Genomic DNA, 15,761 nt, shown 5'->3' on the forward strand with positions numbered 1-15,761 from the left:
AGGATCTCTCCGTACTTTGCTCCGTTCATCTTTGCCTCGATCCTGACTAGTCTCCCAGTCTCTGCCGCTGAAAAACATCCCCACAGCATGATACGGCCACAACGCTTCACCGTAGGGATGGTGCCAGGTTTCCTCCAGACGTGACGCTTGGCATGCAGGCCAAAGAGTTCAATCTAGATTTCATCAGACCAGAGAATCTTGTTTCTCATGGTCTGAGAGTCTTTAAGTGCCTTTTGGCAAACTCCAAGCGGGCTGTCATGTTCCTTTTACTGAGGAGTGGCTTCCGTCTAGCCACTCTACCATAAAGGCCTGATTAGTGGAGTGCTGCAGAGATGGTTGTCCTTCTGGAAGGTTCTCCCATCTCCACAGAGGAACTCTGGAGCGCTGTCAGAGTGACCATCGGGTTCTTGGTCACCTCCCTGACCAAGGCCCTTCTCCCCTGATTGCTCAGTTTGGCCGGGCGGCTAACTCTAGGATGAGTCTTGGTGGTTCCAAACTTCTTCCATTTAAGAGGCCACTGTGTTCTTGGGGACCTTCAATGCTGCAGAAATGTGTTGGTACCCTTCCCCAGATCTGTGCCTCGACACAATCCTGTCTCGGAGCTCTACGGACAATTACGTCGACCTCATGGCTTGTTTTTTGCTCTGACATGCACTGTCAACTGTGGGACCTTATATAGACAGGTGTGTGCCATTCCAAATCATGTCCAATCAATTGAATTTATCACAGGTGGACTCCAATCAAGTTGTAGAAACATCTCAAGGATAAACAAATGGAAACAGGATGCACCCGAGCTAAATTTCGAGCGTCAAAGCAAACGGTCTGAATACTTATGTAAATAAGGTATTTCTGGTTTTTATTTTTGATAAATGTGCAAAAATGTCTAAAAACCTGTTTTCGCTTTGTCATTATGGGGTATTGTGTGTAGATTGCTGAGGATTTGTATTTATTTAATCCATTTTAGAATAAGGCTGTAACGTAACAAAATGTGGAAAAAGTCAAGGGGTCTGAATCCTTTCCGAAGGCACTGTACATACTGTAAATACCAAACTAAATTAAACCATGCTATCCCTGAATCATTTGACTTCCATTATGCATGAAACATGGAAGCGATAGGAGCAGTATAGAACAGCCCAGTGTTATAAAGGCATTTCCATGGCAAATCAAAGCATTGTCACACTGTTTGGCATGCTCTGTAGCAGACACAGGAGTAATGGCCTTCGGGCCAACTGACGTTCTGCCCACAGGGAGGGCCTTTAAAAATGGGGAAACACACTGAACTGGGTCACAGGGAAATCTACAATGAAAACGATGTAAATCAGAGATAGGCTAAGTGAGAAGTTCAATTTATTCGAGGCAACAAATTACAACACATAGGCATTGTTTGTGTGGTATAACTTGTGATTAACTTTGGAAAGCTTATTCAATCTGAGGTTGTCTCCAAAATGCTGATGAGCGAGACTGCAGTGATTCAGATATCCTCTCAAGAAGATGAATGTTGCACCAACGTTTAATCATGTGAGATATTGCTATCTGAGGGAAATTGTGCAACATGCGCCTCGAGGTTTAGGTCAGTAAAGGACTCAGACCATCACTGCACTGTCGAAACAGGGAGGATATGAAGAGGTAAAGAAATCTATTTGCTGATTTGTCACTGAATCATGTGAGTGTTGAGGAACCGAAAGAATGAGGGAGTGGTTGAGGAATGGAGGGAAGGGAGGATGGCACCAGGCCACCTCAGTGAAAAGCGAGTCGTGTCCCGTTTGCCCTTGGTGGGAAATGGACCATGTTGTCTGAAGGAGGGGAGACTGCAGGCTGAGTATTACGGAGTAAGAGAACGGCAGCTACCCAAAAAATATGTCAGACCTAAGCCACAAACGATGTGAAGTTCTCAATATTTAGCCTATAAAGCTTTGAGATACATCACGTTACCATATCACCCTAGAAACACTTTTTAGCATCTAAACCAATTCAAAGACCAACTTAGCAACCACATTATGCAGCGACCAAATCAGAAACCATGTCACTATTTTCTCCCCTCAAACCACCTTTGTCAGAAAGGATCAATGTCGGTTGATTGAGTGGGGTCAGATAGAAGAATGCTGCTGAAGAGTCAAGCAATCCAGACAGGGAGACCGTGAAAACCACCACATGTAGGCATCGGGTGAATTTGTGGTCTACGGTTGATTGTGTCAGACCAAAGACTAAATCTGCCATAACAGCAGGCTGTGGTTTCTGTTCCGCTCGTTGTAAGCATGCAGCAGATGGTGACTGATACCAGAAGATGTATCTTTTATGGTGTCCCACAAGGCTTGGTTCTTGGACTAGCAGTCTCCCACTCACCAGCTGAGGCTTCACCAGAGATAGACTGGGGGCTTATGGATCGTTATCAATCCACAGTTCAAAAAATAACAAAGCGGTCAGCCCGCCCCTTATTTTGGTAAACAGCTGAGGGATGGGGCTTTAGAAATAGCCTATAACAACTCAAATTCAAAGTGCTATGGATGCAAGGACTGACCATCCATAACCATGAGACCAAAATGATAGCTTTAACCAGAGCTATATATATATATATATATATATATATATATATATATATATAGTGCCTTCCTAAAGTATTCACACCCCTCAACTTTTTCCAAATGTTGTCTTACAGCCTGAATTTAAAAAGGATTACATTTAGAATTGTCACTGGACTACACACAATACACCATAATGTCAAAGTGGAATTATGTTTTGAGGAAAAATAAAAAGGTGAAATGTATTCAAACCCTTTGTTATGGAATGTCTAAATAAGTCCAGGAGTGAAAATTTGCATGCTACATGATTCCATATGTGTTATTTCATAGTTTTGATGTCTTCACTATTACTTTACAACGTAAAAAAAATTAAAAATAAAGAAAAATCCTTGAATAAGTAGGTGTCCACATTTTTGACTGGTACTGTGTGTGTTATATACAGTGGGGAGAACAAGTATTTGATACACTGCTGATTTTCAGGTTTTCCTACTTACAAAGCATGTAGAGGTCTGTAATTTTTATCATAGGTACACTTCAACTGTGAGAGACGGAATCTAAAACAAAAATCCAGAAAATCACATTGTATGATTTAAGTAATTAATTTGCATTTTATTGCATGACATAAGTATTTGATACATCAGAAAAGCAGAACTTAATATTTGGTACAGAAACCTTTGTTTGCAATTACAGAGATCATATGTTTCCTGTAGGTCTTGACCAGGTTTGCACACACTGCAGCAGGGATTTTGACCCACTCCTCCATACAGACCTTCTCCAGATCCTTCAGGTTTCGGGGCTGTCGCTGGGCAATACGGACTTTAAGCTCCCTTCAAAGATTTTCTATTGGGTTCAGGTCTGGAGTCTGGCTAGGCCACTCCAGGACCTTGAGATGCTTCTTACGGAGCCACTCCTTAGTTGCCCTGGCTGTGTGTTTCGGGTCGTTGTCATGCTGGAAGACCCAGCCATGACCCATCTTCAATGCTCTTACTGAGGGAAGGAGGTTGTTGGCCAAGATCTTGCGATACATGGCCCCATCCATCCTCCCCTCAATATGGTGCAGTCGTCCTGTCCCCTTTGCAGAAAAGCATCCCCAAAGAATGATGATTCCACCTTCATGCTTCATGGTTGGGATGGTGTTCTTGGGGTTGTACTCATCCTTCTTCTTCCTCCAAACACGGCGAGTGGAGTTTAGACCAAAAAGCTCTATTTTTGTCTCATCAGACCACATGACCTTCTCCCATTCCTCCTCTGGATCATCCAGATGGTCATTGGCAAACTTCAGACGGGCCTGGACATGCGCTGGCTTGAGCAGGGGGACCTTGCGTGCGCTGCAGGATTTTAATCCATGACGGCGTAGTGTGTTACTAATGGTTTTCTTTGAGACTGTGGTCCCAGCTCTCTTCAGGTCATTGACCAGGTCCTGCCGTGTAGTTCTGGGCTGATCCCTCACCTTCCTCATGATCATTGATGCCCCACGAGGTGAGATCTTGCATGGAGCCCCAGACCGAGGGTGATTTACCGTCATCTTGAACTTCTTCCATTTTCTAATAATTGCGCCAACAATTGTTGCCTTCTCACCAAGCTGCTTGCCTATTGTCCTGTAGCCCATCCCAGCCTTGTGCAGGTCTACAATTTTATCCCTGATGTCCTTACACAGCTCTCTGGTCTTGGCCATTGTGGAGAGGTTGGAGTCTGTTTGAGTGTGTGGACAGGTGTCTTTTATACAGGTAATGAGTTCAAACAGGTGCAGTTAATACAGGTAATGAGTGGAGAACAGGAGGGCTTCTTAAAGAAAAACTAACAGGTCTGTGAGAGCCGGAATTCTTACTGGTTGGTAGGTGATCAAATACTTATGTCATGCAATAAAATGCAAATTAATTACTTAAAAATCATAATGTGATTTTCTGGATTTTGTTTTTGATTCTGTCTCTCACAGTTGAAGTGTACCTATGATAAAAATTACAGACCTCTACATGCTTTGTAAGTAGGAAAACCTGCAAAATCACTGGATTTATGAAAATAATAAATGTTATCATTCTGCTACTGTGTAGTTAACATTTAACTGAAAAGGTTTTTGGGAAAGCCTTTCCATCTACCAGAAGATCGTTTTCATTAGCATCATCGCTAATGGCTACACAAAGTGGTAGCCTCGTGCACCGCACACACACACACAGAAAGGGGCATTCTCGTTGCCTTTTCAGAAAGTTGCAGGAAATATGAATCACTGATGCATTCTGTTCATGTCTTATGATAAACTTGGGCAAATTAATTTAATACATTTAGTCAATTTCCTACTAAGGTCAATACATTTTTGAATATTGTTGAATTCCGTTTGAATTCCTGGATTCCATGAGGGCCCTAATTAATCAATCAATCAATCAATCAATTTTATTTTATATAGCCCTTCGTACATCAGCTAATATCTCGAAGTGCTGTACAGAAACCCAGCCTAAAACCCCAAACAGCTAGTAATGCAGGTGTAGAAGCACGGTGGCTAGGAAAAACTCCCTAGAAAGGCCAAAACCTAGGAAGAAACCTAGAGATTTAATCATATTTGGACCAGAATGAGGCTCTCCACTACCCATTGTTCCTGCAGTGATGATTATCCATCTTCATCGATTGTTTTCATAATTTATCTGCAGATATTCTCCAAAAAGCCTTGGCCTACCAGTAGCCTATGCATCCAAGGAAAGGAAACCTAGTAAATCCTTTGATTTACTTGTCCCAATGCGATACCATGAACATAACCACGTTGCATGATTTATGAATGGCAAAGGGATATAGGAGATCAACTTTATTCAGTCAGTTCGACACCTTTTATAAACTAGTCAACGCTTGCTGTTCAGTTGTCAATCAACGCACAGGGCCTACTATGAGCCACGACTCCACGTGGCTAGCTATGTGAAACAGGCGAAAGAAAATAAATGTGTCAGAAAGTAATAATTAGTAGTAATAAGTCGTAATTAGTAGTAATAAGTCGTGGATTTCAACTCATCTTTACCACTTACATTACATGGGACGTGCAAATTCACGAGCATCATGCTATCTCTCCCTCCTCCATGTAAAGAAATATGACTGCAACCAGAGATCTGTATATAATGATGCTCATGTCTCCGCCCTAACAATTGGAGTAGTTGTCCCAAAGGCGGCAAGGCATTGGGCTTATTTTGGACAGATTTTGGCAAGAGTGAAACCTCTCACTTCGCCTCTTCCTCTCTGCTGTGTTTCCGTCACCTCGCTTTGTGACTGACAGGTGCCTATCATATCAATGGACCGCTAGAAGAGGCATATAATTCATTGTAGTGGGAGAGGGCTCGAAGGACTAGTGAATTGAAACTTTTAAATGATAGGTAGCGTAGTTAATATGAATGGGAAAATGTAGCCGGTTGAAAATTAGTCTAACCGGCTTATAAGCCGACGCTAAGGGAAAACACTAATGGCCTCTTCCTGACAAAAACACAGGGAGGGGAGTACTGAATGGGAATAGATCTTGCTTAAACAGCATGTCATCATCTTGCATCATATCTATTAGTGATTTGGGGAATAATTAATAGTTACATATCGGGATATTATTTTTGATGATATATCGTATCGACAATATCACAATATTATTTTTGCGCTAGTTGGCTGTACCTACACCAAAACCAGTATTTTTCCTTCATGGCTTGTTCTCCATCTTTTTAAATAGGGAGCCGATTACTTTTTAGCACTTATATTTCCCTGACTGATCAAAACTTGTTTTCTCATGGCTCTCTTTTGTCCCTCAATAGTTGACATATGGTGACCAATATGTTTGGAACATCGTATCACAATAAAATCACAGTATCGAATCCCAATACATATTGAATCGTGAGAGTCGCAATACATTTCATATCGGCACCCAAGTATCGTGATAATATCGTATTGTGAGGTCCCTGGCAATTCCCAGCCCTAATATTTATACGTATTCCACCCCTCCTTTCAGTTCCCTGTGAGTGTCAGTAAAATGTCCAGGGTCAGTCAGCAAAGAGAAAGATTATCCCAGCCATTGCATTGACATCCCATTTTTGGCTAGATAATATTAGGCCTAAGTGCAGATATGAACAACATGGCTAATGCCACTGCGCAGCTGCACACCAAAATAGGCTACGCAGGATATAAATATCCAAACAAAGGTGAATTTAGGAGAAGAACAAAGTCACATGGTAGCTAGCCACACCTTTTTAAATGCCATGGTTTGATTTGAGCTCCTAGGAGGCGAGACATGACAGAGCAAGCCAAGGCTTTGCTGCTTCTCTGTAAAGGACTTCACAGAATTGCAGGAACGAATAGTTATTTCCCCATTAGGAGACAACACAAAGCATAAAAGCTTTTAATCAACAGTCAATATCAAGATCAGAGTAGCTCATAAAAAAATCTGAAAGTAAACTAACGAAAAAAAAGTCGGTTTTTAGAAGGTCAGCCTCAACCTGTCAGTCCGTCGAAGAACAGGAAGTTACCACACCAAAGAAGAACGTGAAAATATATGGTTTTCGGTGATGGGTTTATGGGATAGCTAGCAACTCGTAAACAGTTACCCATTCCTATAAGTAAGTACTATTTAAATAGTAATGTTAAATAGTACACATTGGCTGTCATGCCACATATACTGAACAAAAATATAAACGCGACATGCAACAATTTCAAAGATTTTACTGAGTTACAGTTCATATAAGGAAATCAGTCAATTGAAATAAATTCATTAGGACCTAATCTATGGATTTCACATGACTGGGCAGGGGCACAGCCATGGGCGGGCCTTGGAGGGCATAGACCCACCCACTTAGCAGCCAGGCCCACCCACTGGGGAGCCAGGCCCAACCATCAGAACGGGATTTTCCCCACAAAAGGGCTTTATTACAGACAGAAATACTCCTCAGCATTCCACCCCCACTCCCCCTCAGATGACCCCGCAGGTGAAGAAGCCGGATGTGGAGGTCCTGAGCTGGAGTGGTTACGCGTGGTCTGCGGTTGTGAGGCCGGTTGGACGTACTGCCAAATGCTCTAAAAATGATGGAGGTAGCTTAGGGTAGAGAAATGAACATTAAATTCTCTGGCAACAGCTCTGGTGGACATTCCTGCAGTCAGCATACCAATTGCACGCTCCCTCAAAACTTGAGACATCTGTGGCATTGTGTTGTGACAAAACTGCACATTTTAACGTGGCCTTTTATTGTCCCCAGCACAAGGTGCACCTGTGTAATGAGCATGCTGTTTAATCAGCTTTTTGATATGCCACACCTGTCAGGTGGATGGATTATCTTGACAAAAGAGAAATGCTCACTAACAAGGATGTAAAAATTGTGTGCAAAAAATTGGAGAGAAATAAGCTTTTTGTGCGTATGGAACATTTCAGGGATCTTTTATTTCAGCTCATGAAACATGGGACCCACACTTTACCTATTGCATTTATAAATTTTGTTCAGTGTATATTATATATGACTGTTGCCTACCGTTAAGTTTATTGTGATGGCAATGACGTTTGTTTTTGACTATAATTATTAGGTGGAGGTAGCTAGCTACAGTAGTATCTTAAACTTAGCCTAGCTTTTAGTTAGCTAGCTAGCTGCTCTGCAGTGCAAGCTAGTTTGAGTTGCTATAAAGTTAGAGAAACAAGTTGAGGAAAAAGTAACTACACAAAACACAATTTATTATCACCTGAAACAACATATTTATCCTGTCTTGAATGAACAGGTCATATTTTGGAATCTCCCAAAATAAATGCGATCTTGCGTTACAAACACTACACTTGTCCGTTCAGTAGCGGGGCAAGACTCAGTGAAGATGACGTACGGCGTAATGAAATGTCTCAAAATGTAAACAGGGCATCACCCAACAAAACCTTTGCAACCAATGAGTTCTGCAGAGTACGTAGACAATGCTTAAACAGTTTTCCTGAGCTCCATCTTCCCCATGGGAACTTATGACACGTTTCAGAAGCATTAGCTTCTAAACGGTGACAGCACTGTGTGTGCATGTCTGTACGCAAGGCTAGACAAAGCAGCTTTATACAGATTTACATGTGCAGGGTCTGCCTTACTGTGTAAAGTCTAACTTCAACATATTGGCCAGGAACATGAGCAGAGCATGTAGTAACATTTTATTAATTTTTTTAAAGAGGAGCTATAACAAAAAATAGCCAAATACAATGGCAAGTGCCAAGTAATTCCACTCTTTGAAACAAACAAAAACCAGCAGCAGCTCCATCCAAGTCATGGCTAGTGACACTGCCAGGAGTTGGAGGCCTGGTTTATAGAGAGCAATGGGAAAATTGAGTCTTGTTTTCATGTCCCATCAAACTGGATGCTGGGGGGTCTAGCACTATCTCAGGTGTAATGATCTAGCATTACCAGCTCTCATTGTTCATGTGGTGGATAATGCGAGGCCTGGCTGAGGGCACGCCCACTGTTGTTCCTGCAGTTTTTCCACTTGAGTGCAAAGAGCAGGTCGTAAATTGTAGCTGCAGGTTTTAGGCTGAGACAATACAGATTTTCAGGGGTAAGAGTCGTCTGTAATCCTTGGCAGAAAATCAGCCTGAAAGAAACCGGCACTTTAACATTTCTGTTACAAATTATGAATTTTCAAAACAATTAAAGATTCAAAAGGCCACTATAGTATTGTATAACAGCAATGTAAATGCTCCAGTGTGATAAGTTCATTAATAATTGATGGTGTCACTTGATCTCTAGGGAGAGAGGGGGGACTTTGGTAACAGTATCACAGTGGGTAGCCTAAACTGACACTGTACTTCAGTGCCATGTTCTTAACTGAAAGCACATAAACTGAAAACATGCGCCTGCGCGCACTCACATGGAAGAAAACGCCAAACTGTCCTGCGAATCCTCAGATATTCTGCCCTTTGGGCGTTCTCTGTTTTAAGTGTATTTGTGTGAGACCCTCCCCCTATCTGCTGCTCATCTGACAGCTCGGTTGCATTTCTTAGCAATACACAGAACCTCAGACGGAAATACTCCGATTCAGTAGTAGCTTATTAACCTTTTACACTCGTACCCGTATACGGGTTGAAAATGGCAGATTTGGGTACTAATAAGCCCCTAAATTGAAATGTAGTGGCTGTACAGTAACATGCTATACATGATGTCACAGCTCTGGATTTGCCTTCCCCAGCGCTGTATAGGTTTTGACTAACAGAGAAGTTGCGTGACAAGAAGTTGCCCCCCATCCCTCCGGGTAATTGGGCAACTTTTGCACATTTGTTGTAGTCTGAGGCAAATACTGTAAATTAAGAGGACTATGTATTTTGAAAGATGAGACGTGTTGAATTATAATACCGCTTTGATGTCATACAAGCAAACCAAAACACACGAGTCCAAATGTGCACTTCACATTTCCAAATCATAAAACTCATGTTATATAGTGTCAACGTTTATGATCACCATGTTTGATGTACAGTTACAAGATGACATGTCGTCATACCCTGGGTTGTTCTGAACAGAATGAGCCTGTTTGTTTCCTGTGAAGAAAATTCGCTGCGGCACACGCATCGGAATGAACTCATGACTCCTTTCTATGCGTACCAAAACTGCGATCTGTTTCTCTGAATTGCCTTGTGAAAGCCTAACACTGTAAGATCATATTTTATAACACATCTAGTCATGTTGGCAATAGAACAAGCTTTCAAATCATGCCCACCTGACCCAGATTCATAATGGACTGATTTATAATGGACCGTTTTTGGATTGCGTAAACAACAGTAATTGTGTGATGGAGGAGATGCAGGGATGTGTTCCAAACAAAACAACTACAAGTGTGCTTGCTCTAGTTCCTCAACGACACAGCTAGGAGAGCTCAAAAAGTACTTTATAGTTGAAGACTCTTCTTTGAGTCATAAAAGTGCATTGAAATGACTTAGGAACTACGCACACTTGGAGAGGTGTGAGACACCAGTTAGTCCTCTCACTCAAACCCTTGTCATTTTTTTGTCTTGTGTTGCACCTACCCCACATTCTCCAGGAATAGTCTTACCATGTTACAGAATGTATCCCAGAGTATTTTCAGATTTCATTATCAACAAATGCGGCGAAAAGTACAGTAAATGTAAAATGCACAAAATCAACAGTGTAATGTTTGGTCTTGGGAACTGTTGTGTACTCACCTTTGGTCTAATAATTTTCCCATTATCTACAAACTGTTCCTTTTCAATTGCTAACTTGGTTATGCATATGATTTTCATTTTATTCTGTAAGAAACATTTCAATTTAGCCCTATACATATAGGCCAATTCCCACAAGTGTAACAGCAAAAAGTCAAAATCATCGACGGACCTACCTGCACCATATTTGCAAAGTGTAAGAGCAATTCATGGACACATGTAGCCTAAATTACAAGCACAGTTGACTACCCTTTAACAAACTACAATTGTCTACATTATCTATTGTGGCATCAATAAGGGATGGAGACAGGTACACATCTTTGGCTTTACCTCTTGTTCCAGTCGCCATATCTGCCACCTTCTGAAAGGCATCCAGGAAAGAGCCTGTGACGATGATGGTTGTCCTGAAAGATAACAAAACAAGAAGTACAATGAGAAACATTACAATTAAACCACTTTAAAAAAGGCACAGTGCAGTGAAAAATTTGATTTTCCTGAGTTTATTAGGTACACCCATCTAGTACAGGGTCAGACCCCCCTTTGCTTCCAGAACAGCCTGAATTATTTGGTGCATGGAAACATTGCTCAATTGGTATCAAGGGACCTAGCGTGTGCCAGGTAAACATTCCCCACACCATTACGCCACTGCCACCAGCCTGTACCGTTGACACCAGACAGGATGGGTCCAAGGACACATGCTGCATACGCCAAATCCCGACTGACATCAACATGACGCAACAGGAACCGGGATTCGTTGACCAAGCAATGTTTTTCCACACAATTGTCCAGTGTTGGTGATCGCGTGCCCACTTGAGCCGCTTCTTCTTGTTTTTAGCTGATAGGAGTGGAACCCGGTGTAGTCGTCTACTGCAATAGCCCATCCATGACAAGAACCAACAAGTTGTGTGTTCGGAGATGGCGTTCTGCACACTGTTGTACTGCGCCATTATTTGCTTATTTGTGGCCCGCCTGTTAGCTTGCACGACTCTTACCATTCTCCTTCGACCTCTCGTCAACGAGATGCCGCAGACTGGATGTTTATTGTTTGTCACACCATTCTCGGTAAACCCTAGACACTAGTGCATGAAAAGCCCAGGAGGCCAGCCGTTTCTGAGACACTGAAACCAGCATGCCTAGCACCGACGATCATACCACGCTCAGTCGCTTAGGTCACTCGTTTTGCCTATTCTAACATTCAATCGAACAGTAACTGAATGCCTCGATGCCTGTCTGCCTGCTTTATATAGCAAGCCATGGTCACATGACTCAATGTCTGTAGGAGCGAACCATTTTCGTTAACTGGGTGGTGTACCTAATTCCACACTATGAGGTTGGAATAATACTGTGACATTTTGAAAATGATGATAATGCCCTTTTAGTGTAAATTTCAGCCTATTTTCGTGGGATGTGACATCACCAGGCGGTAAATTTGTTAGACTATTAACCTATTCCGTTTCCCCTCCCCACTCAGACCACAGCAATTCTTGCTTGAGAAATTGCTCTTCGCTAAGAAGCTATTTTTGTCCATTAATTGAAAACAATCACAGTAAGGTACTTAAAGGAAGTGTAGCACCTATTTCTCAATGCCAGAAACGCATATAATAGTAACTTAGAGTACCCCAAGAAAACATATCCAAATTACTAACTCTAAACTTAAATAAATTGTTATAATATTATAATGTTGTTCTAAAAGTAGGGTTTGAGGTTCCCACAACACCCCACGGTCAGCTTCACACAATTAATTTTAAAAAACGTAGTGATAATGAGGCGGGCGAATTGGGCGTCTACTCGTCAATCTGCGGGGCACATTTTAGCCATGAGAACTTCCACGGCTATCAACAATGGAAGGAGGGCTTCAGCAAGAAGTTCCTTCTCAAAATGGATGCTGTTCCTACCATCAATGTGGCTTCTAAAACATCTCAAGCAGCCAGCAGCACCAGCAGAGACCAAGCATTATACAGTGCTCAAAAAAATTAAGGGAACACTAAAATAACACATCCTAGATCTGAATGAATTAAATAATCTTATTAAATACTTTTTTCTTTACATAGTTGAATGTGCTGACAACAAAATCACACAAAAAATGATCAATGGAAATCAAATTTATCAACCCATGGAGGTCTGGATTTGGAGTCACCCTCAAAATGTAAGTGGAAAACCACACTACAGGCTGATCCAACTTTGATGTAATGTCCTTAAAACAAGTCAAAATGAGGCTCAGTAGTGTGTGTGGCCTCCAAGTGCCTGTATGACCTCCCTACAAGGCCTGGGCATGCTCCTGATGAGGTGGCGGATGGTCTCCTGAGGGATCTCCTTCCAGACCTGGACTAAAGCATCTGCCAACTCCTGGACAGTCTGTGGTGCAACGTGGCGTTGGTGGATGGAGCGAGACATGATGTCCCAGATGTGCTCAATTGGATTCAGGTCTGGGGAACGGGCGGGCCAGTCCATAGCATCAATGCCTTCCTCTTGCAGGAACTGCTGACGCTCAACAGCCACATGAGGTCTAGCATTGTCTTGCATTAGGAGGAACCCAGGGCCAACCGCACCAGCATATGGTCTCACAAGGGGTCTGAGGATCTCATCTCGGTACCTAATGGCAGTCAGGCTACCTCTGGCGAGCACATGGAGAAATGCCACCCCACACCATGACTGACCCACCGCCAAACCGGTCATGCTGGAGGATGTTGCAGGCAGCAGAACATTCTCCACGGCGTCTCCAGACTCTGTCACATCTGTCACATGTGCTCAGTGTGAACCTGCTTTCATCTGTGAAGAGCACAGGGCGCCAGTGGCGAATTTGCCAATCTTGGTATTCTCTGGCAAATGCCAAATGTCCTGCACAGTGTTGGGCTGTAAGCACAACCCCCACCTGTGGACGTCGGGCCCTCATACCACCCTCATGGAGTCTGTTTCTGACCGTTTGAGCAGACACATGCACATTTGTGGCCTGCTGGAGGTCATTTTCCAGGGCTCTGGCAGTGCTCCTCCTTGCACAAAGGCGGAGGTAGCAGTCCTGCTGCTGGGTTGTTGCCCTCCTACGGCCTCCTCCACATCTCCTGATGTACTGGCCTGTCTCCTGGTAGCGCCTCCATGCTCTGGACACTACGCTGACAGACACAGCAAACCTTCTTGCCACAGCTCGCATTGATGTGCCATCCTGGATGAGCTGCACTACCTGAGCCACTTGTGTGGGTTGTAGACTCTGTCTCATGCTACCACTAGAGTGAAAGCACCGCCAGCATTCAAAAGTGACCAAAACATCAGCCAGGAAGCATAGGAACTGAGAAGTGGTCTGTGGTCACCACCTGCAGAACCACTCCTTTATTGGGGGTGTCTTGCTAATTGCCTATCATTTCCACCTGTTGTCGATACCATTTGCACAACAGCATGTGAAATGTATTGTCAATCAGTGTTGCTTCCTAAGTGGACAGTTTGATTTCACAGAAGTGTGATTGACTTGGAGTTACATTGTGTTGTTTAAGTGTTCCCTTTTTTTGAGCAGTGTATTATTATGGGCGTAAAACATACAGCTTGTTACCTCTATGTTAACGTTAGCTAGCTATAGCGCATTTAGCTCACGTCTTCCATCTAAATAACACTGATAAAAAAAATGTAAACATGTCTGCCACTTGTTGGTAGCCAACTGCTGATACTGTCATACAGCAGTTTCCCCTAGGGGGTGGAGGGTGGTTAAATTACTTCACCAATCAATGCGTCTAGAGCAGCTTGCTGTGGAGAGTCTAAGCAATTTAATCTTTATCAAAGTCGTTAAGAGCAATTTGTATTTTGCCGTAACAGCATGGTTTAATCATAATGAAAGACAAACACACATACAGTGAGGGAAATAAGTATTTGATCCCCTGCTGATTCTGTACGTTTGCCCACTGACAAAGAAATGATCAGTCTATAATTTTAATAGTAGAGAGAGACAGAATAACAACAAAAACATCCAGAAAAATGCATGTCAAAAATGTTATAAATTGATTTGCATTTTAAATGAGGGAAATAAGTATTTGACCCCCTTTCAATCAGAAAGATTTCTGGCTCCCAGGTGTCTTTTATACAGGTAACGAGCTGAGATTAGGAGCACACTCTTAAAGGGAGTGCTCCTAATCTCAGCTTGTTACCTGTATAAAAGACACCTGTCCACAGAAGCAATCAATCAATCAGATTCCAAACTCTCCACCATGGCCAAGACCAAAGAGCTCTCAAAGGATGTCAAGGACAATATTGTAGACCTACACAAGACTGGAATGGCCTACAAGACCATCGCCAAGCAGCTTGGTGAGAAGTTGACAACAGTTGGTGCGATTATTCGCAAATGGAAGAAACACAAAAGAACTGTCAATCTCCCTCGGCCTGGGGCTCCATGCAGGATCTCACCTCGTGGAGTTGCAATGATCATGAGAACGGTGAGGAATCAGCCCAGAACTACACGGGAGGATCTTGTCAATGATCTCAAGGCAGCTGGGACCATAGTCACCAAGAAAACAATTGGTAACACACTACGCCGTGAAGGACTGAAATCCTGCAGCGCCCGCAAGGTCCCCCTGCTCAAGAAAGCACATATACAGGCCCGTCTGAAGTTTGCCAATGAACATCTGAATGATTCAGAGGAAAACTGGGTGAAAGTGTTGTGGTCAGATAAGACCAAAATAGAGCTCTTTGGCATCAACTCAACTCGCTGTGTTTGGAGGAGGAGGAATGCTGCCTATGAACCCAAGAACACCAGCCCCACCGTCAAACATGGAGGTGGAAACATTATGCTTTGGGGGTGTTTTTCTGCTAAGGGGACAGGACAACTTCACCGCATCAAAGGGACGATGGACGGGGCCATGTACCATCAAATCTTGGGTGAGAACCTCCTTCCCTCAGCCAGGGCATTGAAAATGGGTCGTGGATGGGTATTCCAGCATGACAATGACCCAAAACACACAGCCAAGGCAACAAAGGAGTGGCTCAAGAAGAAGCACATTAAGGTCCTGGAGTGGCCTAGCCAGTCTCCAGACCTTAATCCCATAGAAAATCTGTGGAGGGAGCTGAAGATTCAAGTTGCCAAACGTCAGCCTCGAAACCTTAATGACTTGGAGAAGATCTGCAAAGAGGAG

General features: G+C 43.0%; 1 protein-coding gene across 2 annotated transcripts in view; it reads right to left on the reverse strand.

The window, feature by feature from the left end:
• Nucleotides 1-15,761, reverse strand: part of mtss1 (MTSS I-BAR domain containing 1) — a 128,905-nt gene that overhangs the window by 82,118 nt on the left and 31,026 nt on the right. For both annotated transcript variants that reach the window (XM_084173739.1, XM_084173738.1), the window contains exon 3: nt 10,981-11,054. In XM_084173739.1, the coding sequence (XP_084029865.1) occupies nt 10,981-11,054 (74 nt within the window). The remainder of the gene's footprint in view (nt 1-10,980; nt 11,055-15,761) is intronic.

Source organism: Coregonus lavaretus (genome assembly GCF_964263955.1).
Source record: "Coregonus lavaretus genome assembly, chromosome: 12".
NCBI lineage: Eukaryota > Metazoa > Chordata > Actinopteri > Salmoniformes > Salmonidae > Coregonus > Coregonus lavaretus.